A 24,625-nucleotide genomic window follows, 5' to 3' on the forward strand; every position below is an offset into this window, starting at 1 on the left:
AAGTCCTCTGATGTACCTCCTGGATACAGTGTCTCCTCATGGTATTAGCGAGAAGCTTGAGTGGCACTGGTTCCTATAGGCGAACCCCACATGTGCCCGCTTCGGGAGGTCTCTGTCAGGGTACCTGTGGTCTTAGCCGTTCCTCCATCCAGACGGTCTGATGGCTTCCTTCCTCGCGGTCTATCCGGTCATGTTAAGCCGGCCGCGAGGGAGTAACTGCCTTTTACTGCATCACGACCGGAAGTCGACGGCAGGACGCTACCCGGAACGACCTGTCAGTCAATTGCTGCAGGACCAATCAGGATGCCTCGGAGGCGTGGTTACTTTCCTGAACAGGGTATTTAACGGAGCATCTTTCTTTAGCTCATTGCCCTGTCGTGGTTCTAGCTTGTTCTAGTCACTCAGTGCTTGTTTTCTGCTTACTCCTTTTGGTTTTGACCCGGCTCGTTTATCCTACTCTGCTTACCTCTGTACCCTTGATTCGGCTTGTCTCTCGCTCACCTGTCTTCTGTTACCCTCGACCTCGGCTTGTCTTTGACTATTCTCTTCAGTACTACTTACGTTAGTCCGGCCATTCTAAGGTCCGGTATACGTATCTGGCTACTGTTTGTACTCTGCGTGTTGGATCCCTGTCCCGATCCTGACATTACGACAGGGCCAATGGATCCTGCAAGTACAAACAGTCAGCTTGCTTCTCCTGATCCTAGGTTTGAAGCCATGGATCATAGAATGGATCAGATGGCGCTTGCGCTACAGGCACTTTTATCTCGTGCCAATAACCCACCAGAGGAGATACATAATACCCCTATTTCTCCTGTTGGTTCAGGTCTAGAGGTAGCCACAGTGGGTGCTTCTTCTCGCATTACCCCCGCAGTACGCTATGGTGGGGCTGCTGAGAAGTGTCGTGGTTTTTTAAATCAAATTAGTATCCACTTTGAATTGCAACCTCGCTCCTATCCTACAGATAGGGCAAAGGTAGGATTTATTATCACCCTACTTATTGAGAAGGCTCTGAGATGGGCCAACCCATTATGGGAAAACGAAAACCCATTAGTGTATAACTATAATGCATTTGTAGCTGCTTTTAGAAGAACATTTGACCCTCCAGGTAGAAAGGTGAATGCAGCCAGATTACTGTTGCGCCTGAGACAGGAGAACCGAACACTTGTGGATTATGCACTAGAGTTCAGATCTCTGGCGTCAGAAGTCAAGTGGAATGAGCAGGCATATATGGATGTATTTTTGAATGGCCTATCTGATGTAATCCTTGATGAGGTTGCTACTAGAGAACTCCCTGAGAATTTAGAAGACTTAATTTCGTTCATCTCTCGTATAGATGAACGTTTAAGAGAGAGACAGAACACTCGAGAGAGGAATCGGAGACCTTCTTTTAGGTTAGCCCCCGCTTTTCCAAGTCCTGACTCCACAGTATCTTTGCTTCCTGAACCTATGCAGATAGGGTATACCCGCCTCTCTGAGGAGGAAAGACAGTACAGGAGAAGAGAGGGTTTGTGTATGTATTGTGGAGCCAAAGGTCATTTACTCTCGAACTGTTCTAACCGTCCGGGAAACGCTCGCACCTAAGTCTCTCTAGAGGACAAGCCTTGGGTGTTTCTATTTTGTCCTCTACTCCTAATTATAAAGATCACAGGCTCCTGCTACCAGTTTCCTTAACTTGGGAGAAGGAAGTAGTCAGGGCTATGGCTTTGATAGATTCCGGTGCTGCTGAGAATTTTATAGACCAAGCCTTTGCTATTAAAAACAATTTCCCATCCCAGCTAAGGGAGACACCCTTGGCCGTTGAGGCCATAGATGGTAGACCACTACTAGATCCTGTTATCTTTCGTGAGACCGTACCCATTAATTTAAATGTTGGTATCCTACACGTGGAGAATTTATCTCTTTTGCTCATTTCGTCCCCTTCCGTTCCCATAGTTCTGGGGTACCCATGGTTGAAGAAACATAACCCTATTATCGATTGGGAGTTAGGGGAGATACTCTCGTGGGGCCAGGGCTGCCAGGAGAGGTGTTTAGGCAAGGTTTCTCCATTAGCTAACATTAACATACCGGAGAATCCTACTCAGTCCACAGAAGGACAGATACCAGACCTTTACCTAGACTTAAAGGCAGTATTTGACAAGAAGAATGCCGATTCTTTACCGCCCCACAGGTCATTTGATTGTAAAATTAAGCTTCTACCCGGGACTATGCCTCCGAGGGGTCATGTATATCCCTTGTCTGTTCAGGAAAACTCGGTTCTAGAGGAGTATATTCGGGAGAATTTAGAAAAGGGATTCATTAGGAGGTCTTCTTCTCCGGCCGGGGCTGGGTTCTTTTTCATTAAGAAAAAGGATGGCACGCTGAGACCTTGTATCGATTACCGAGGCTTGAATAAAATAACTGTCAGAAATGCCTATCCTATCCCACTGATTACAGAGTTATTTGATCGTCTTAAGGGCTCCAAAATCTTCACTAAGTTAGATCTCCGAGGGGCATACAATTTGGTGAGAATCCAGCATGGTCATGAGTGGATGACGGCATTCAATACCCGGTATGGTCACTACGAATACACGGTGATGCCATTTGGACTTTGCAATGCTCCTGCAGTATTTCAAGATTTGATTCATGAGGTACTTAGGGAGTTTCAACATGATTGTGTTATTGTTTACCTGGATGACATACTAATACACTCTAAGGAGATTGAGACTCACCATAGACAGGTCAGAAAGGTATTACACAAACTTCTGCAACATGGTCTATACTGCAAATTGGAGAAGTGCAGGTTTGATCAGTCTCAGACAGACTTTCTTGGGTATGTGATTTCTGGGGAAGGTTTTAAAATGGATCCTGAAAAGCTCCAATCCATTTTAGACTGGCCTTTACCCAAAGGACTCAAGGCTATTCAAAGGTTTATTGGTTTTTCCAACTACTATAGGCGCTTCATTAAGGGATACTCCTCTATCATTGCGCCTATTACCAATATGACCAAACAAGGGGCTGTTACTAAGATCTGGTCTAAGGAAGCTCTCGTTGCTTTCAAGACTCTCAAGGAACTTTTTGCCTCGGCTCCCATTCTAGTCCATCCGGATACGACTCTGCCTTTCTTGCTCGAGGTCGATGCCTCTGAGACAGGAGTTGGGGCTGTTCTGTCTCAAAGGTTAGGGGTGGATAAACCATTACACCCTTGTGGTTTCTTCTCTAAAAAATTATCTGGGCCTGAGAGCAGATATGACATCGGGGAGAGGGAACTCTTAGCGGTCATTAAGGCTTTAAAGGAGTGGAGACATTTACTGGAAGGGACATTACACCCTGTTACTATTTTAACGGATCATAAGAACTTGTCTTACATTGGGGAGGCTAAGCGCTTATCCGCCAGACAGGCTCGCTGGTCATTGTTTCTCACTCACTTTAACTATGTACTCACTTATAGACCTGGTTCCAAGAACTCCAAAGCTGATGCTCTGTCTCATCAATATGAACCATCCACTATAACTGAACCAGTCCTGTCCTCCATAGTTCCTACGGGGAATATCATCGCTAACACGAATCTCAGGATTCACTCTCCATTGCTTTCCGAGATCATGAAGTCTCAGCATTTGGCACCGAAACAGACTCCTGGGGATCGACACTTCGTTCCTGCCGCTCTCCAACTGGAGGTGCTACGCTGTCTCCATAACAGCAAAGTGGCTGGGCATCCTGGCATCCGCAAAACATATGCTCTGATCTCTAAAGATTTTTGGTGGCCTGACTTACGTAAAGATATTAAAGAATTCATCGGGGCATGTGAGGTTTGTACCAAGACCAAGCTACCTCATTCGCTTCCATGCGGATTTCTGCACCCTTTAGAAGTTCCTGAGAAGCCTTGGTCCTGCCTGGCTATGGACTTCATTGTTGATTTGCCTATCTCGAAAAAGCAGACTGTCATCCTCACTGTGGTGGACAGATTTACTAAGATGGCTCACTTCATTCCCTTACCTAAACTACCATCTTCGCCCGAATTAGCGGAGATATTCGCTAGGGAGATTTTCCGTTTGCATGGGATACCTTCCCAAATTGTCTCTGACAGAGGCTCCCAATTTGTTTCCCGCTTTTGGAAATCTTTCTGCTCCCAACTGGGCATCAAATTGAATTTCTCCTCTGCTTATCATCCTCAGTCCAATGGAGTTGCTGAACGCACTAACCAAAAAATTTAACAATATTTACGTTGTTTCGTTTCGGAACACCAGGACGATTGGGTCGGTTTGATTCCTTGGGCGGAGTTTGCACATAACAATCTCATTTGTGATTCTACGCATTCTAGCCCTTTTTTCTTGAATTATGGCTTTCATCCCTCCATCCTTCCTTCGGAGTCTTCTTCTCAGGGGGTACCGTCGGTGGATGTTCATGTGGCCAATTTAAGGAAGTTGTGGGATCAAACTCGACAAATCCTGCTGCACAATTCTATGCTGGTTAAAAAACATGCTGACAAACGTAGAAGGGCAGCACCGGTGTTTGTTCCAGGCGATAGAGTATGGTTAAGTACCAGAAACATTCGGTTAAAAGTGCCGTCCATCGGCACAACGCCGGACCACACCAGTTGGCATACCTAGGCTGTTTCCCCACACCTTAACAGCACAGACTCACCAGTCCCAACTAACGAAAGCAGACCAAGCAAAACCGCACTTTAAGACACACAAGGAACGCTCACTAGGCCCACTACCACTAGCCTACGATATTAACCTGAGATAAATAAGATGTTGTCACGTTGAGTTTTTCTTTCTCTTTTTCTTACATGCTTTCCTTTTAAAAAAAAAAAATGTGCAGTACCTCCTATGCCATGATATTGTTTTCAACTGTTACTGTTATGAAGCTTGATATGGCTGTCGTGGCTACTCATGTATGATGTAATGCTTGCACAACCAAAATAAAGAATTAAAAAAAAAAAAAAAGTGCCGTCCATGAAGTTTGCTCCTCGATATATTGGACCTTACAGGGTTCTCTCTCAAATTAACCCAGTTGTGTATCGTTTAGCGTTGCCTAATGCCTTACGCATTCCTAATTCATTTCATGTTTCTTTACTAAAGCCTCTAATATGTAACAGGTTCTCCTCCGCAATCGCCCCTCCTCGCTCGGTTCAGGTGGAGGGTCAGGAGGAGTATGAGGTTAATTCCATCGTTGATTCTCGAATCTCCCGAGGGAGATTGCAATATCTGGTCGATTGGAAAGGTTATGGTCCTGAGGAGAGAAGTTGGGTACCTCAGGAGGAGGTGCATGCTCCCCGTCTCCGCAGGGCGTTTCACTCTCGCTTCCCTTCTCGCCCTGGTACCTTCCGCCCGGTGGGCGTATCTGAGAGGGGGGGTACTGTCAGGGTACCTGTGGTCTCTACCTCCGAAAGAGGTAGAGACTTAGCCGTTCCTCCATCCAGACGGTCTGATGGCTTCCTTCCTCGCGGTCTATCCGGTCATGTTAAGCCGGCCGCGAGGGAGTGACTGCCTTTTACTGCATCACGACCGGAAGTCGACGGCAGGACGCTACCCGGAACGACCTGTCAGTCAATTGCTGCAGGACCAATCAGGACTCCTCGGAGGCGTGGTTACTTTCCTGAACAGGGTATTTAACGGAGCATCTTTCTTTAGCTCCTTGCCCTGTCGTGGTTCTAGCTTGTTCTAGTCACTCAGTGCTTGTTTTCTGCTTACTCCTTTTGGTTTTGACCCGGCTCGTTTATCCTACTCTGCTTACCTCTGTACCCTTGATTCGGCTTGTCTCTCGCTCACCTGTCTTCTGTTACCCTCGACCTCGGCTTGTCTTTGACTATTCTCTTCAGTACTACTTACGTTAGTCCGGCCATTCTAAGGTCCGGTATACGTATCTGGCTACTGTTTGTACTCTGCGTGTTGGATCCCTGTCCCGATCCTGACAGTCTCCTGGATCTGGGTATGTATTCTATTTTGCATGATCCATTACCATTATTTTCCAGCCAGTCTCTCTATATGTCTTTTGTTCCCACTCCTATGGCATGCTGTATACCCTCACTCTGCAGAGAGGGTGGTTTATTTATTTATTTATTTGAATTCTCTTATTCTTTTCTTTATTTGCCCATGATTTTGTTGATATTATGGGCTTCCTCTCGCATTACTAGATGTCATGTCTCTTTGGTCACCTGTCTGGTCATGGCTGTTTTCCCCTGTTAAATATACCCGTATTTGTTTCTTTATAGGTCTTTCTCCTTTGAGCATCATGTACATAGAAACACAAGTTAAAGAATTTTTTAAGAGCTTATTGTGAAAAAGTGTTCTTGCTAGCTTTCTGTATAGTTTTGATGATCTATGCTTGTCTACTGCATTATGCATAAAAATGCATGTTTGTTTATCCATCTCCTAGCAACGTAACGGGATGACGTCACACGCGACGTGTGTGATGTCTGACGTCATCATGCACGTGCCTGCCGATCCAGGAAGTCACTGGAGCTGCGGAAATTGCCTGGGATACAGAGAATGACCTCACAGCTGATTACTTGGGGGCAGCACTTTGGGCTATGTGAGCACTCTTATGTAATATGTATATGTATATGTATATGTAAATGTATGTGTATGTGTATATATTGTTTGCATCTCCTGTATACTTTAGGACATTAGCATTGAGAGAGGGCTTGTGCTTGAGACGTTTGCTGTCTGTACTGTGTCCTCAAATAAATTGCGGTAGCACCTGGGTCTGCACATTTATACTGGATGCGCATTACTTCTTTTTATTTATTTATTTTTTTCTTGTGGACAGTATGACACCATATAAATCATTGGAAAATATATATTTGCTATTAAAGGGACACTGTAGTCACACAGAGCAGTTCAGCTCAACCAGGTCCCTTAGGTTTTACCCCTTCACATGTAAACATAACAGTTTCAGAGAAACTGCTATGTTTACATTTGTGGTTAATCCAGCCTCTAGTGGCTGTCTTCTGGACAGCCACTAGAGGCGCATCTGTGACACTGGAGGCGAATTTTGCCTCCATCACGCAGTGCGTCCATAGGAAAGCATTGAAAAAATGCTTTCCTATGGACACTTTGAATGCGCGCGCGGCACTTGCCGCGCATGCGCATTCGGCTCCAGTGACGTCGGACGGGGAAGCTGACGTCGGAATGGGAGGAGAGGTCACCAGCGCCGATGGATCCCGGCACTGGAATACGGTAAGCTGCTGAAGGGTTGTTAACTCCTTCAGCACCAAGGGAGGGGGACGCTGAGGGTGGGGGCACCCTCAGGGCACTATAATGTAAGGAAAACCGGTTTGTTTTCCTGAACCTATAGTGATCCTTTAAAGTGGTCCTGATAGTATACTACATATCCAGTTATGGTAGAAGACCTTAAACCAGAGGTTTCAGGTTTTTCAAAATACTTAGGAGGGGTCTCCATGGATCGGATTTGTTCCAGCACATCCCACATATGCTGACTTGGATTGAGATTTGGAGGCCAATGCAACACCGTGTATTTGTCTTCCTCAAACCATTCCTGAACTTTTGCAGTGTGGCAGAGTGGATTATCCTGCTGAAAGAGGTCACTACCATCAGAGAACACCATCGCCACTGCCATGAAGGGGTATACATGGTCGGCAACAAACTCTAGAAAGGTGGTAGGAAGGGGGTACGTGCCAAAGTAACATCCACATGAAGGCTTCTTCCCATAGTGCATCCTGCTGCCATTTCTTTCCCAGGGAAATGATGCACACGCACCTGACCATCCACCTGATCTAAAAGAAAACATTAGACCAGACAACCTTCTTCTGTTGGTCCAGTTCTGAAGTTCGCGTCCCAACTGAATGTGCTTTCAGTGGTGGACAGGGGTCATCATGGGCACTCTGACCAGCCTGTGGCAACACAGCCCCATAAACAGTAAACTGTGTTGCAATCTGTGTTTTTAAACCCACGGCTCTGGGAAGGTTGCAAACAGGCTGTTTGTTCGGTAGATAGAATCTACCGAACGGCTGTGCAGAAGGGGAGAAATAAATCCTTCTGCACAGTAAAATTAACCCTTTAGCTACCGGTCCATAATCCAAAGGCAGCAGGCGGGCGACCAGGCTCCACCAATGCAATGTGGCAAGGTTGGTCTCGTCACAAATAGTATGTATATATTCTGTGATAGGTGCATTTTCCCATCAATTGGTTCATAGTTTAAGAGAGAAGTAGTAACTAAAAAAAGGAGAAGTGCCTCCAAACCCATCTTTTTAGGAAAGATTATGGAAAAACCTCCCAGAAAAACCTCTACCCCACATACCTGACTCTTGTTCTCTCCTAAAGGGCAGCACTCTACTCTCTCCTCCAGCTCTGCTTCACTCCCACTTTATTTGATAGCCATCTTCTGTCCTGTTGTGTTTTTTACCCCACCTCCTATAGACTGTAAGCTCGTTTGAGCAGGGTCCTCTCTACCATATTGTTCCTGTAAGTTTTTTTGTAATTGTCCTATTTATTGTTAAATCTCCCTCTTTTATAATGTTATAAAGCTCTTTGGAATCTGTTGGTGCTATAAATGCCGATTTAATATAATAAATTAAATAAATTTAATAATTGGTGAGTGTATGAGAAAATTTGTGTGTGTCTGTCAGTGAATGTGTGTGTGTCTCTATCATTATGAGTGTGTGTCTGTCAGTTAAAAAAAAAAGGCCTTGACATGAATGGGTGGCGTAAATTTAGATAAGGAGGGTGCCAAATTTAGTCATGCCTAGGGCTGCACAAATCCAGAATACACCACTGTTCAAATCACAAATTTATGAATCAACAAAATTGTTATTCCATTGTCAATTTTGCTTGTTTCGTGATACATCTATAAAGGCTTTTGAGTTACAGAATTCTGAAGAACTGCCATAATTCAGACGAATCACAATTAAACAAGCATTATAAGGTCAGGAACACAAACATGTATTCCTGACCCTATAGTGTTAAAACCACCATCTAGCCCCCCTGGCTCCCCCTTGCCTGCCTAAATATAGTAAAATCTTAAATGTATTCAAGTGTGAAGATTCTGGCTCTGCCTCAGACCTGCCCCTGTCTGCTGACATCATCAGGCGTGCTGGTCTGAGCCAATCGCAATGCTTCCCCATAGGATTGGCTTTAGCTTGTCAAGGAGGCAGATCAGTGGCAGAGCCAGCATAAGTCAGACACAGCCCTGGCCAATCAACATCTCCTCATAGAGATAAATTAAATCAATGCATATCTATGAGGAAAGTTCAGTGTCTGTATGCAGAGGGTGGAGATACAGAATGTTCTTGCTGATCACTGTGCAGCACTGCCACAGGAAGTACCTCTAGCAGCCATCTGAGGAGTGGCCCGTGGAGTTATCACAAGACTGTAATGTAAACACTTCATTTTTTTCTGAAAAAACTGTGTTTACATCAAAAAGCCTGAAGGGAATGATTCTACTCACCAGAACAAATGCAATAAGCTGTAGTTGTTCTGGCGACTATAGTGTCCCTTTAACTTGAAACTGAATGTACAAGCCTGATACAAAATGCTGCGCAGAGAATGTTCATTGAATTGAGATTTTAGTGCCATCTTGTGGAATTAGTGAAGAAAACCTTAGCAATGTAAAACAAGTTTTCATTACTATACAGCAAGCAGAGGTCAAATCCTGGGGAATAAAGTGTAGGAACCCACCCAAGATTACCTTCCCCCCCCCCAAAAAAAAAATACATTCATAGATATATACGCATGCACACACTCATACACACACACACAGACACACACACACACTCACAAATTATTATTATTATTTTTTTATTAAAAAATATCCACCCAGCCTCCCTACCTGGAGAGCTGGCGTGGACCTGTCCATGGGTCCAGTGGGGCAGGTGCCTGTCTCCATATCAGACGCGGCGAGGGAGCTGTGTTCTCTCTGCTCCCTCTCGCTGCGCGGGCTGTCTACTGATGCCAGGAATTGGAATATGACGTGATATTCCGGCTCCCGGCATCAGCAAACGGCGCGCGGTGTGAGGGAGCAGAGAGAACACAGCTCCCTCCCCGCGTCTGATATGGAGAGGCGCCCTCTGGGGGGGGGGGGTCCATCAGGTGGCCATCAGGACTCGATCCATGACTGCAAGCATGTCAAACCTGCGGCCCACAATGCATATATTTGCGGCCAATTTGTGTTGTGGGTGCAAAAAAAATACTGTAACTGATTTGATCAACACATGTGCATTTCACAGTTCAGAAGAGTAGTGTATTTCCATGTTAAGAGTAGAATAAAGACTACTGCTGGCAATCTCACAAAAAGTAGACTGGATTGCATTTTAAAGGTACATACCAAACAATATAGCCGTTTTAGATTATTCGACTGCTCTGAGTCTATTACCTCCAACCAAGCTGGACGAAATTCACATTATTAATATGGAAGTATACAGTTTGAGTGCTCAATTTTTAAAAATTATTAAAACTCTTCTCTGAAACTGTATATGTGGGACGAGTGGCAATTCTGCAAAAAAAAAAACCTCAGTTGAGAGCCAATGTCTGGTTGCTTTGGGATTAGGGGTTAACTATTTGCCCGCTGGCACAAAATTGAGGCCAGTTCTGCAGCCAATGAAAGGTAAAGGAAGTATTTAAACTAGGAGGGTGGGGGGACAAAAGGGTGATAAAACATAAATCCAATTGCCCCCCAAAACAAGGACAGAAAGTAACTGTAATGAGTGTGTTAGAAAAAGATAAGCTTAGAGTCATGTCTACAAATGCTCGCAGTTTAGGGAATAAGATCCATGAACTTGTGGCAATAATGGCAACTCAGAATGTAGATTTAGTTGCTGTTACTGAGACATGGTATAATGAGAAAAATTACTGGGACATAGCAATACCAGGGTACTCTTTTATATAGAAAAGACAGAGAAGGCAAAAAAGGGGGCAGGGTGCCCCTGTATGTGAAGGATAGCATAAAATATAGCCTAATAAAAGTAAGTGAGGCAAACATAGAGTCCGTTTGGGCTACGTTAGAATTTGGAAAATACACAGTAACTCGTGTAGGTGTGATTTACAGGCCCCCTGGACAAATAGAAGAGTTAGATAATCTACTTGTTGAGGAAATAGCTAAAATGACAATGAAGGGGGAAGTTATCATCATGGGTGAACTGGAAAACCAAAACAGCCGCTTGTGCCAGGAGCACATATATTCTAAACTCTTTACTGGGATTGTCTCTAAAACAAGTGGTTGAGGAACCAACTCGTAAGGAGGCCATACTAGATTTAGTGTTAACAAATGGAGATTTAGTATCAGATATTACTGTAGGTATAAGTCTAGGATCCAGTGATCATCAGTCAGTGTGGTTTAATATAAGAACAGTGACTGAGTCACACCACACAAAAACAAAAGTTTTAGATTTTAGAAAAACAGACTTTTCTAAAATTAGAATATGTGTAAAGGAGTCCTTGTCAGATTGGATCAGTTTAAATGGAGCCCAGGAGAAATGGGATTATTTAAAAGTTGCACTACTAAAAGCAACAGAAAATTCCATTAGGCTTGTCAGGAAGAGCAGAAAAATTAAGAACCCACTGTGGTACTCCGCAGAAGTGGCCAAAATAGTAAAAAACTAAAATTTTGCATTTAGTAATTATAAAAAAACCCAGAGTGAGGAAGACAGACAGGTCTATAAGATTAGGCAGGAAGAGGTTAAGCAACTTATAAGAGCATCCAAATCACACACAGAAGAGAAAATAGCACAGTCAGTAAAAAAAAAGGGGGATAAAACATTTTTTTAGATACATAAATGAGAAAAGGAAAGTAAAGCAAGGATTAGTTAGATTAAAAACAAAAGACGGAAGGTATGTAGAAGAGGATAAAGGTCTAGCTGACTGCCTCAATGAATATTTTTGGCCAGTAAGCTTTACTTCAGTAGTGGGGAAAGTGATGGAAACCATGTTAAAAGATAGGATTGTTGAACATCTAAAATCACATGGATTTCAAGATCAGAGACAGCATCGGTTTACTTCAGGGAGATCATGCCAAACTAATCTTACTCATTTTTTTGATTGGGTAACTAAAATAATAGATCAGGGTGGTGCAGTAGACATGGCTTACCTAGATTGAAGGACTTTTTACACTGTTGCTCATAGAAGGCTTATCAATAAACTGCAATCTTTAAGTTTGGATTCCAATATTGTTGAATGGGTTAGGCAGTGGCTGAGTGACAGGTAACCGAGGGTTGTAGTCAATGGAGTATATTCGAAGCATGGGCATGTCACCAGTGGGGTACCTCAGTACTTGGACCCATTGTCTTTAGTGTTTTTATTAGTGATATTGCAGAAGTATTGATGGTAAGGTATGTCTTTTTGCTAATGATACTAAAAAACAGGGTTGATGTTCCAGGAGGGATAAGCCAAATGACAAATGTTTTAGATAAATAAAAAAAATGGTCAGAGCTGTGGCAACTGACATTTAATGTGGATAAGTGCAAGATAATGCATCTTGGGCATAAAACCCCAAGGGCAGAGAACAGAATATTTGACAGAGTCTTAACCTCAACATCTGAGGAAAGGGATTTAGGAGTAATTATTTCAGAAGACTTAAAGGTAGGAAGACAATGTAATAGAGCAGCAGGACATGCTAGCAGAAGGCTTGGTTGTATAGGGAGAGGTATTAGCAGAAGAAAGAGAGAAGTGTTAATGCCATTGTACAGAACACTGGTGAGACCTCACTTGGAGTATTGTACGCAGTACTGAAGATCGTATCTCCAGAAGGATATTGGTACTTTAGAGAGAGTTCAGAGAAGGGCTACTAAACTGGTTCATGGATTGCAGGATAAAACTTAACAGGAAAGGTTAAACGATCTTAACATGTATAGCTTGGAGGAAAGACAAGACAGGGCAAATATGATAGAAACATTTAAATACATAAAGGGAATCAACACAATAAAGGATTAGACTATATTTAAAAGAAGAAAAACTACCACAACAAGAGGACATAGTCTTAAATTAGAGGGGCAAATGTTTAAAACTAATTTCAGGAAGCATTACTTTACAGAGAGGGTAGTGGACGCATGGAATAGCCTTCTAGCTGAAGTGGTAGAGGTTAAGCATGCGTGGAATAGACATAAGGCTATCATAGACTTAAGATAAGGCCAGGGCCTAATTAAAAGTATTAAGAAAATTTGGCAGACTAGATGGGCCCAATGGTTCTTATCTGCCATCACATTATATGTTTCTATGTTTCTATGTAAACTTTCTGGACTTAAGAAATATTTTAGCAATTTTTTTGTGAATGCGTTTTATTTTTTGTTTTTTTAAGGAACCCTCTGGGCACCACATGACAATTTAATCTCAGTAAAGTTGCTATAGTGCCAGGAGTTCCTAGGCACTGTCTGATGCTTCCTCACTCCTCAGATGAAAGCGCATTGTTGGCGCCGAAATGCACGCTGCAAATTCTGATGATCTCAGCCAAAGGGATTCGGTGAAGGGCAAAGCCAAATAGCACCCTGGCCAATCAGCATCTCCTCATGAATCAATCTGTGAAAAGGCAGTGTTTACATTATAAAGTTGGAATGGATTGATTATATACTTACCAGAACAACTACAGTAAGCTGTAATTGTTCTGGTGACTACAGTGTCCCTTTAACCATTTTACGGAGTGAACGTTCTGTCATTTTGGCATATAATCAATTCCACAGGAATGTTAGGTAGTATGGAGACAACAAAAAAGGAAAATAAATTTGCAATATTATCAAGTTTTGCCATTGGGGTAATGTCAGTATTTATTTATTTATTAAATATTTTACCACGAAATTCAACATGACCTACTACAATTAGATAATGTACAATTTATTGTGTCTTATAATTACAGTTGCAAGAAAAAGTATGTGAACCCTTTGGAATGATATGGATTTCTGCACAAATTGGTCATAAAATGTGATCTGATCATCATCTAAGTCACAACAATAGACAATCACAGTCTGATTAAACTAATAACACACAAAGAATAAAATGTTGCCATGTATTTATTACACACCGTGTAAACATTCACAGTGCAGGTGGAAAAAGTATGTGAACCCTTGGATTTAATAACTGGTTGAACGTTTCCTGTAGTTACAGATCAGATGTGCGCAACGGTCAGGAGTAATTCTTGACCATTCCTCTTTACAGAATTGTTTCAGTTCAGTAATATTCTTGGGATGTCTGGTGTGAATCACTTTCTTGAGGTCATGCCACAGCATCTCAATCGGGTTGAGGTCAGGACTCTGACTGGGCCACTTCAGAAGTCATGTTTTCTTCTGTTTAAGCCATTCTGTTGTTGATTTACTTCTATGCTTTGGGTCATTGTCCTATTGCAACACCCATCTTCTGTTGAGCTTCAGCTGGTAGACAGATGGCCTTAAGTTCTCCTGCTAATTTTTTCCATTGATGATAGCAATCCGTCCAGGCCCTGACGCAGCAAAGCAGCCCCAAACCATGATGCCCCCACCACCATGCTTCACAGTTGGGATGAGGTTTTGATGTTGGTGTGCTGTGCCTCTTTTTCGCCACACATAGTGTTGTGTGTTTCTTCCAAACAACTCAACGTTGGTTTCATCTGTCCACAGAATATGTTGCCAGTACTGCTGTGGAACATCCAGGTGCTCTTGTGCAAACTGTAAACGTGCAGCAATGTTTTGTTTGGACAGCAGTGGCTTCCTCTGTGGTATCCTCCCATAAAATCCATTCTTGTTTAGTGTTTTACGTATTGTAGATTCACTAACAGGGATGTTAGCATTTGCCAGTGACTTTTGTAAGTCTTTAGCTGACACTCTTGGATTCTTCTTCACCTCATTGAGTTGTCTGCGCTGTGCTCTTGCAGTCATCTTTACAGGACGGCAACTCCTAGGTAGAGTAGCAGCAGTGCTGAACTTTCTCCATTTATAGACAATTTGTCTTACCGTGGACTGATGAACAGTCTAGGGGTTCACATACTTTTTCCACCTGCACTGTGAATGTTTACATGATGTGTTCAATAAAAACATGGCAACATTTCATTCTTTGTGTGTTATTAGTTTAAGCAGACTGTGATTGTCTACTGTTGTGACTTAGATGATGATCAGATCACATTTTATGACCAATTTGTGCAGAAATCCATATCATTCTAAAGGGTTCACATACTTTTTCTTGCAACTGTACATAACATTATTTCGAATAGTAGTGTGAGATGAGGTTGTAGGACCCCCTTTTTTTCCTTTTTGTATTCTTTGTCCCCCTCTCGCGAGAGATTCCTACCTACAAATGTGTACACTGCATTTGAAAGAACATAGGATAAAATAAAAACAAGGGAAAGTCAGAAGGGAAGGAATTTATATACAGCATGGGTGTTTTTCCAAGTCAGTAGAGTTTTGCTCGAGAAGGGAAGGAGGTGGGCTACTGATAAGGTTGTGTTTCTTTACACTTTTATATTTAAGGATTCCCTCCAGTTTTCCCCTTTTTGGGGATCTCTTTTGTTTTCTTGTCTATAAGCTAGGCTTAAGACCTTCAAGCAGAAGGGTGTCCTTTGTAGCAACTTTTTTAACTCTCCTTTAAAGGGGGTTATGCTCTCTCTTTTGTTTCTTCCTCTTCCTCTGACACCATATAAAATTAATTATGATTAAGTTGTTATGGTGCCTGGTGTGTTCCTTTTAATTATATGGATTGAAAAAATATGAGCCTTTTTGGACACAGAATTTATTTTTAAATATTTATATTGAGTATAATTGAGTGGTGTTCCTTGTGACATCTTGATAACCAGAGAGCAAGGACTGTATCCTGTTTTGCCACTCATGCATAGTGATTTTGTTTATAAAATGCTCAGAATGATTTTGGCAGGGATGTGTAGCTGAAACCCAAAATGATTCCCTGCAAGGAATCACCAGGATAAAACAGAGAGAAACATGAAAAGTTCAACGGAAACAAAGCACGTGGATAATCGAAGAGCAAAGTCAGACAGCCCATAAGACAAAATCCAGGCAGCAAATGTTCACAAGTGAATACCAGGTCAAACACAGCCAATGTAATAAGGAAAACAACAAATATATGCCAAGGGTCCAGGTACAGAGCAGAGGACAGCAGAGTGATAGAAGTCCATCTAGCTGAGATAGAAAAGGCTGCCATGGCCTCTTTCCTGTCTTCTGCACCACTTTTGTGCTTTAAAGTGGTTCTGTCATCACCCCACAAATTTGACCTTTTAGAAAGATAAAATCTTTATGAAATGTTCTTAATGCAGAAGTACAAAACTGATGTAAGCTTTTGGCAGATGAAGCGACAGGAGATGAAGATTGATGTATAACTCATCTCCACTGCACCCCCGGATCACAGCACAACGAGCAACACTAAAACCATTGGTGTCTTTGTAAATTATTCAAAGACTCAGTAGGTGACAGAGTTGCTTTATCCACACCTCACATGGCAATGGTATCACATGCAAGCTAATTGTGAGGATCAGCTAGCGCATGCTGTGAGTCGATTGAACAGAGAGAGTGGGCTAGCTGTGGAAGGTAGGTCACGACAGATTTGCCGCTAAACATTCCAACCATAACAAATTATCTCCTTAGTGAACTAAAACCTCCTAATCATGCATACAAATAAATTCAAACATTAGGGAGTGATTCGCTTGCAATTTTTCTGTTAATAAATAGCCATATTGCTGTATACTGTGTTAAAAAACAACATATTTCAGGAGCCCTGAAGTTCCTGAATTTAATTACCCAATTGCCTTTAGTAAAGAGTAAAAACATATTTCACCCATTTCTGCTATTTCACCGAAATTGTCCAAGCAGTGTGCAGATTCAAACATTGTATTAAGGTTGAGCCACTCTTTCTGCAATTAAACAAATACACTCTTGGTATGTTTTTTGGTTTTTTTCTAATCCCCAAATCTCATAACATCACCCATCTATATGAGAAGCCTTGTCCTTGATGCTTCTGAGCAGAATTTGTTCAACTGACTGAAACACGTACACTATAATTTACCTCTCCTTTCTTCATAGAACATACTGGTTGTCCGCACACAATTGTTATTTGTGATTGACCTGTACATCTTATTTGTGTACTATGCATAGGAACTGGAGCAGAAATAAGAATCTTAGAAAAAAAATGACATAGTTCACAAAATGCCTATATCGACTTCCAAAAAGTGAACTATTTAGCCACTTTATATGTTTTAATTAGAGATGCCTATAATGTTATACTATTATTAGCATTCCTATGACATCAACATATTTGACAGTGCTTTACAGTATAGTAAGAGGATATTGCTATGCAGAAATGGTTTTAGTTAAAAATCAAAAACAAAAAAAAAAGATTCTGCTTCAAGGGTAATTGCAATTTACAATTTCCTCCCAAAAAATTATTTTAGCAAACACCACCGCAGACAGTTGCAATTGTACTAACCATTTTCTTCATCAAATAATCCAAGAACGAGAATTAGGCTCTATCCCTTCTTAAAGTATTTAAGTACACAGCGCATGGAGACCCTTAGAGACTATACCCTAATATTGGGGGATGTGATCTGGATCAGTATAAACAACCCTGTCTTATGTTCTAGGAGGAAGCTGCATAGAACTACTCAGACAGTAGATAGCAAATACTTATCTGCATTTCTAGTGCACCACCGAGAAGGGTTGCCTAGATCATCCTGTTTAAAGAAATATCAGGGTAACCCTAATTTATGTGAATTATTCATATAACTTTTATGAGACCTGAAGCTACCAGCTTTCATGATGTATTGATTCTGAAATTATTCTTTCTAATTATTACTATTACTACCACCAAACTTGTGTTGCATTTGAAGAAGATTAAAAAAAATGACCTACTTACCACAGCAAAAGCCACTGTCTTCAAGAAATTTCTAGGCATTAGGCGTTAAAAATCCAAGTCCAAATACTTTGTTTTAATCAGACTCAGTCCTTAAGCAATGAGCTCAGATACTTAGAAAGCACTGAGGACTCGAAATGCCCTGTCTCAATGAGCACTTTGACAAAGTATCAGAGTGGGATGTAAGGCCAGTGATCGCGCCATGAACATTGGTACCACAGAAGTGCCATATGAAAAAGACAGATAACTATCAGTTGTATCTGTGGGAGGAAAGGCAGCATTGTAGACATTCTTGGCTATGAATAACATTCTTATTGTATAGCTATTTTACATTTCCTTGTGTTATGGAATGCAGTGATGTGACAAAATGTCATTCATTCATTTTTACATACTTTTACTTATTCTGTGCCCGAGGACAGAATGTTGTAGCTGATAAGTTGATAAGTATTTTTAGGCATTAGTTGACTTTAACAATAAAATAAACAATTATATGTATACTGTTAAGATTCATTGTATATTGAAGCACCAACATTTCTGATTATTATTACATGGAGATATATATACACATAAATGAACAAAAAAAAATGATATACACAGAATATAAACACATTTTTTTTTTTTTTTTTTAAAGCCGTGCTTTCTTGCACTTGCTGAATTGTTCTTATTGCCCCATTGACTAGGTATGGTCAGATATACACAATGAACATTGGAAACTGGCACTCCTGGACTAATACAGGGTTAACTCTTTATTTCATAAAAAGTTGATGTTTCAGTTCACAAATTAACTTTCCTCAGGACAATATACGGAATACTGTCTGCACCCATGCACAGATAGTTAACCACATAGCCCAGAGGCATCACAAGGGGGTTGCGGACCACACCAGGGTGCATCACTGAGGGGGAGCCACCATCACCACCGACACCAGCAGGGTTGGCACGTCCATAAAGTGGCACAAGCGGCCGCCTTATGGCGCACCGGCCAGGCAGTTTGATTGGAGTGACCGGCAGGAGGTGGGTGCACAGCGCTCCCTCCTGCCAGGGCCGTCTTTAACAATGGGCAAACAGGGCAGATGCCCCTGGGCCCAATTATTCCTGGGGGGCCCAAAGCAGCTGCCTCTTGGGCCCCCTGCCTGCAACTAGGACCTGACAGCCCACTGGGATCCTGAGAAATATCCCGCTGGGCTGCAGCAGGTGATGTAATCAGAGGCCCCTGGCCCTTTAAGTGTGCTCCAGACCTGGCCTTGTCTTTCTGCCTGCTGGGAGGAAGTGATGTCAGACCACTTCCTCAAAGTAACAGAGTGTCGCTGGGGAGGAGGCAGTGGTGTATATAGTAATGTGTATGTAGATCTGTGAATGTATAGAATGCATGTGCATACATCCCAGCAATCAAACACAACATGCAAACACAAACATTACATGCAAATACACACCTGAATTCAAACGCAAAAAGTATATAGAAACACACCCCTTCAATCAAACACCGATACTACACCCTACATACACACATACTCTATACAAAAACATGCTCACATTCAAATGCACAAACACTGCTATCAAATACAGCCCTCCTCGAATGTCCAAATTGTAGATCCCTAGCTGGCATAGCATTGTGGGAGTTGTACGACAGATGAGGATCTTTTCTCCACTCTTGAGCTAGAGGGGAGGCCCAAAATCTTTCTTGCACCAGATCTCTCTCTACATTCATTCTGCCACTGTGTTGGGGTGGAGGGCATGATCGAATGCCAGGAGGTGCAAGTGTGAGTGGGAGTCAGGATCCAGGGGGCCCAAGCAAATGCTTGCCCAGGGTCCATTTAATGTTAAAGACGGCCCTGCCTCCTGCCAGTCACTCAGTGTAGCATGGCTGAGCCGGGCATCGGGCACTGCGCACCGCTGTACATAAACTTTTGTTTCCTGTACCCGGCCCGACTGAAAGGAAGTGCTCACTGAGAGAGCACTTCCGGTCAGTGCGGCCGGATACAGGAAACTGTAGCTCCTGTACCGTGCTCTGCTCCGCTTGGCCACACAGCAAGCATACTTTTACACAGTGATTGCTAGAAAAAACTCTACGAGACATGGGAGGGGGGGAGAAAGAACACTACGAGACAAGGGGGGGGAGAAAGAACACTACGAGACAGGGGAGGGGGGGAAGAACACTACGAGACAGAGGAGGGGGGGAGAAAGAACACTACGAGACAGGGGAGGGGAGGGGGGGAGAAAGAACACTACAAGACGGGGTGGAGAAAGAACACTATGAGACAGGGGAGGGGGGGAAAGAACACTATGGGACAGGGGAGTGGTGGGGAGAAAGAAAACTATGGGACGGGGGAGATACTAGGGGGGAGAGCGAGGAACATTAAGGGGGGCACTAAGGTACAGGGGAGGGAAGGAAAAGGAACACAGGTAAGGGGGGGCACTAAAAGAGAAGGGAGAGGTACACTAAGGGACAGGGGAGGGAGGGGAGAGGAACACTAAGGTACAGGGGAGGGAGGGGAGAGGAACACTAAGGGACATGGAGGGGGTTGGGGTGACTGTCACATATCCTCCGTATCCATGTGGCAAAAACTGAGATAATTACCTTCCGAAGATCAAGGGTAGTGCTGCTCGGCGGTCTTCTTCCATGATGCCTGGTTTGTGCTGCATGTCGGTGCATGCCGGCTGCTGCGGAGCCACGCAATTATATAGCCCCACGTCCGTCCACGGTAAAGACGACGTTGACGTGTGGGTAACGTCACGCAAAAGATGCACACGCACATTTTGGGGACAAGGGCTAGGTACAGCCAATCGGATCTGCAAGAGGGTTATTTAAACTCACTTATTCCTTAGCTCATTGCCCTGTCGTGGTTTCCCTTAGATGGTTACCAGAGAGTGTGTTCCTGATCGTGTTATTCTGGTTTTTGACTTTGGCTTCGTTTTGACTTCCTTGATTTCTGGCACCCTTGGCTTTTGGCTTTTCCTTATCACTGTGTCATTTTTGTGTCCCTGACCTTGGCTAGTTTTCTGACTATTCTCGGGTTAGACGTTACCCTTAGTTCCAGGGTGTGATACTATTTTGCGTGCTGGATCAATATAATCCTGACAGTGATACTGTGAGTTAACGCACCGGGTGTCACCAACCTAGTGACGCCACTGACATAGCCATAGTTATGTACTAAGACACAAACAAACGCATGCACAGCAGACTGACAAGCACACAATCTCATGCAACAACACATATCCATCACTTTTTTGTCTCTCCCTACCCCTCTACACCTATTTCTGCTTGACAGACACAGTTTTGGTGCTTACACTGCACTTTTAAGTATTTTTTTAAAATTGTTTTATTTTATCAATTCAGTTAATACCATTCGGTGTCTGGCTTAAATTCAGTCATTTTAGCATGTAAATGTAATATAAATATAGGATTCACATGATTAGCACATGACTTATGCGTATTTATATTGTTAGAGCATCCCTTTAACTATAAACCATATAAGACTAACATGGTGGCCGATTTCCCTGTTAGCACAGATTTTCAGCATTCAGATTTCAGCCATTCCATTGCATCCAGTAAACTTAAATATGGTGGACATTTCATATCTGACAAATTCGATGATCAGAGAATAGAAGTTATTATAATTTGCATTTTCAGTTGAGTTTTGGGAAACTACTTAAAGCAGTCGTTTTGAGCTATTTCAATTGCTTTTGTTTGATCTGTTCATTGCAAACAGCTGAAAGTCTGTACATTTTGACAAAGGTACAAAATCTGTACATTTTGACAATACATCTGATTTTCAATGGTGGTTGTATAATTTTGATTACAACTGTATAAACATAAGTAAGGATTGTTCAGCAAAGACAGACGTTCACAGTGTTACTGTACTAGTTAATGATTATCAAGTAGCATGCCTACACAGAAATGGTTTAAGTAATAATAGCCTTTATATACCGCAGCAAATAGACCGACATAGCACAAAACCAACTATGAATACAGTGGCGTACATACAGGGGTCGCAGGAGTCGCAGGGGTCGCGGCTGCAAACGGGCCCGGCCCACCAGGGGGCCCGGCCACCCTGCAATCCGGTATGTACCCAGTGTTCTCTTGGGGGGCCCAGGAGCTGGCCACCTCAGGGCCCTGCGAGGCTGGCCCTGATGTCAACCGGCGGACGGGCTGGCGGGCGCGCGAGGGAGCACTCTCTCCTGAGTGCTCCCTCTTCAGCTCCCTCGCGCACCTCACTGATGCCGGAGCCGGAATATGACATCATATTCCGGCTCCAGCATCAGTATTCGGCGCGTGAGGGAGCTGAAGAGGGAGCTGAAGAGGGAGCACTCAGGGGAGAGTGCTCCCTCGCGCGCCCGCCAGCCCGTCCGCCGGGGGACATCACAGCAACACCACTGGACCCCAGGGAATCCCTTCAGCACTCCCAAAGGTAGGGAGGCTGGGGGATTACATTTTTTTTTTTTTTAAACCTGTGTGTGTGTTAGTGTGTGTTAGTGTTAGTGTGTGTGTTAGTGTGTGTGTTAGTGTGTGTGTGTGTTAGTGTGTGTGTGTGTTAGTGTGTGTGTGTGTGTGTTAGTGTTAGAGAGTGTGTGTGTGTGTTAGAGTGTGTGTGTAAGAGTGTGTGTGTCTGTGTGTGTATTAGAGTGTGTGTGTGTGTTAGAGTGTGTGTTAGAGTGTGTGTTTGCTAGTGTTAGAGAGTGTGTGCGTTAGAGTGTGTGTTAGTGTTAGTTTTTGTGTCAGTGTGTGTGTTAGTTTGTGTGTGTCAGTGAGTGTGTTACTGTGTGTGTGTTACTGAGTGTGTTAGTTTGTGTGCGTCTGTTAGTGAGTCTGTTTGGTGTCTGTTAGTGAGTGTGTGTTTTGTAAGTGAGTTTGTATGTGTCTGTCTGTCAGTAAGTATGTATGTATGTCTGTCTGTCTGTCAGAGTGTGTGTCTGTCAATAAATGTGTGTGTTAGCTAGTGTGTATGCGTCTGTTCGTGAGAGTGTGTGTGTGTATGTCTTCAGCACTTACCTTTCTCCAGCGCTGGACTCCCTTGGCACTGGGGATCCCTCCGCCCCAATCCGCCTTTCAGCTCCAAATGCGCATGCGCGGCAAGAGCCGCGCGCGCATTCAAACCGCCCATAGGAAAGCATTACTCAATGCTTTCCTATGGACGTTCAATGTCTTCTCACTGTGATTTTCACAGTGAGAATCGCGGAAGCTCCTCTAGCGGCTGTCAATGAGACAGCCATTAGAGTCTGTTTCTGACCGTTTGAGCAGACACATGCACATTTGTGGCCTGCTGAAGGTCATTTTGCAGGGCTCTGGCAGTGCTCCTCCTGTTCCTCCTTGCACAAAGGCGGAGGTAGCGGTCCTGCTGCTGGGGTGTTGCCCTCCTACGGCCTCCTCCACGTCTCCTGATGTACTGGCCTGTCTCCTGGTAGCGCCTCCAAGCTCTGGACACTACGCTGACAGACACAGCAAACCTTCTTGCCACAGCTCGCATTGATGTGCCATCCTGGATGAGCTGCACTACCTGAGCCACCTGTGTGGGTTATAGACTCCGTCTCATGCTACCACTAGAGTGAAAGCACCGCCAGCATTCAAAAGTGACCAAAACATCAGCCAGGAAGCATAGGAACTGAGAAGTGGTCTGTGGTCACCACCTGCAGAACCCCTCCTTTATTGGGGGTGTCTTGCTAATTGCCTATAATTTTCCACCTGTTGTCTATCCCATTTGCACAACAGCATGTGAAATTGATTGTCACTCAGTGTTGCTTTCTAAGTGGACAGTTTGATTTCACAGAAGTGTGATTGACTTGGAGTTACATTGTGTTTTTAAGTATTCCCTTTATTTTTTTGAGCAGTGTATATTAAAGTGGGAAGTGTCATAGTAACCTTGGCAGTATCCTTTAATCATTTACAAGCATATTAATGAATATGTTGTTTTTGTGTAGTTATACAGAATGGGAAAGTGTTGATGGTTGACCAAACACAAAGCAAAAATGTCATGAATTATTTATTCATTAACTCAAGCTCAAATAAACCTCAGACACAAATTGGTTAACTAGTTCCTAAAGACAATGATTTGGTATGTGGGGATCGAATTAATTTAAATATCAGTAATATAGCAGCATAGTCAATATGGGTAGCTTATCCTATTGTACAGCACTACGGAATTTGCTGGCGCTATATACAGTGCCTTGCAAAAGTATTCACCCCCTTGACTTTTGACCTATTTTGTTACATTACAGCCTTAAGTTAAATGTTTTATTAATATGAATTTTATGTAATGGATCAGAACACAATAGTCTAAGTTGGTGAAGTGAAATGAGAAAACTATTTTTTTAGAAATAGTCAACGTAAAATTGGCATGTGCGTATGTATTCAACCCCTTTGTTATGAAGCCCATAAAAAGCTTTGGTGCAACCAATTACCTTCAGAATTCACATAATTAGTGAAATGATGTCCACCTGTGTGCAATCTAAGTGTCACGTGATCTGTCATTACATATACACACCTTTTTTGAAAGGCCCCAGAGGCTGCAACACCTAAGCAAGAGGCACCACTAACCAAACACTGCCATGGAGACCAAGCAACTCTCCAAACAAGTAAGGGACAATGTTGTTGAGAAGTACAAGTCAGGGTTAGGTTATAACAAAATATCCAAATCTTTGATGATCCCCAGGAGCACCATTAAATCTATCATAACCAAATGAAAAGAACATGGCACAACAGCAAACCTGCCAAGAGACGGCCGCTCACCAAAACTCACGGACCGGGCGAGGAGGGCATTAATCAGAGAGGAAGAACAGAGACCTAAGGTAACCCTGGAGGAGCTGCAGAGTTCCACAGACTGGAGTATCTGTAAATAAGACGACAATAAGCAGTACGGTCCATAGAGTTGGGCTTTATGGCA

At 43.0% G+C, this 24,625-nt stretch overlaps 1 protein-coding gene across 2 annotated transcripts in view; it reads right to left on the minus strand.

Annotated features, from left to right (window-relative positions):
- Positions 1–17,873, minus strand: part of FILIP1 (filamin A interacting protein 1) — a 240,284-nt gene extending 222,411 nt beyond the window's left edge. For both annotated transcript variants that reach the window (XM_063443004.1, XM_063443000.1), the window contains exon 1: positions 17,754–17,873. In XM_063443004.1, the coding sequence (XP_063299074.1) occupies positions 17,754–17,792 (39 nt within the window). In that variant the 5' untranslated portion in view covers positions 17,793–17,873. The remainder of the gene's footprint in view (positions 1–17,753) is intronic.
- Positions 17,874–24,625: the final 6,752 nt, after the last annotated feature.

The sequence above is a fragment of the Pelobates fuscus genome, chromosome 2 (assembly GCF_036172605.1).
Source record: "Pelobates fuscus isolate aPelFus1 chromosome 2, aPelFus1.pri, whole genome shotgun sequence".
Classification (NCBI taxonomy): Eukaryota; Metazoa; Chordata; class Amphibia; order Anura; family Pelobatidae; genus Pelobates; species Pelobates fuscus.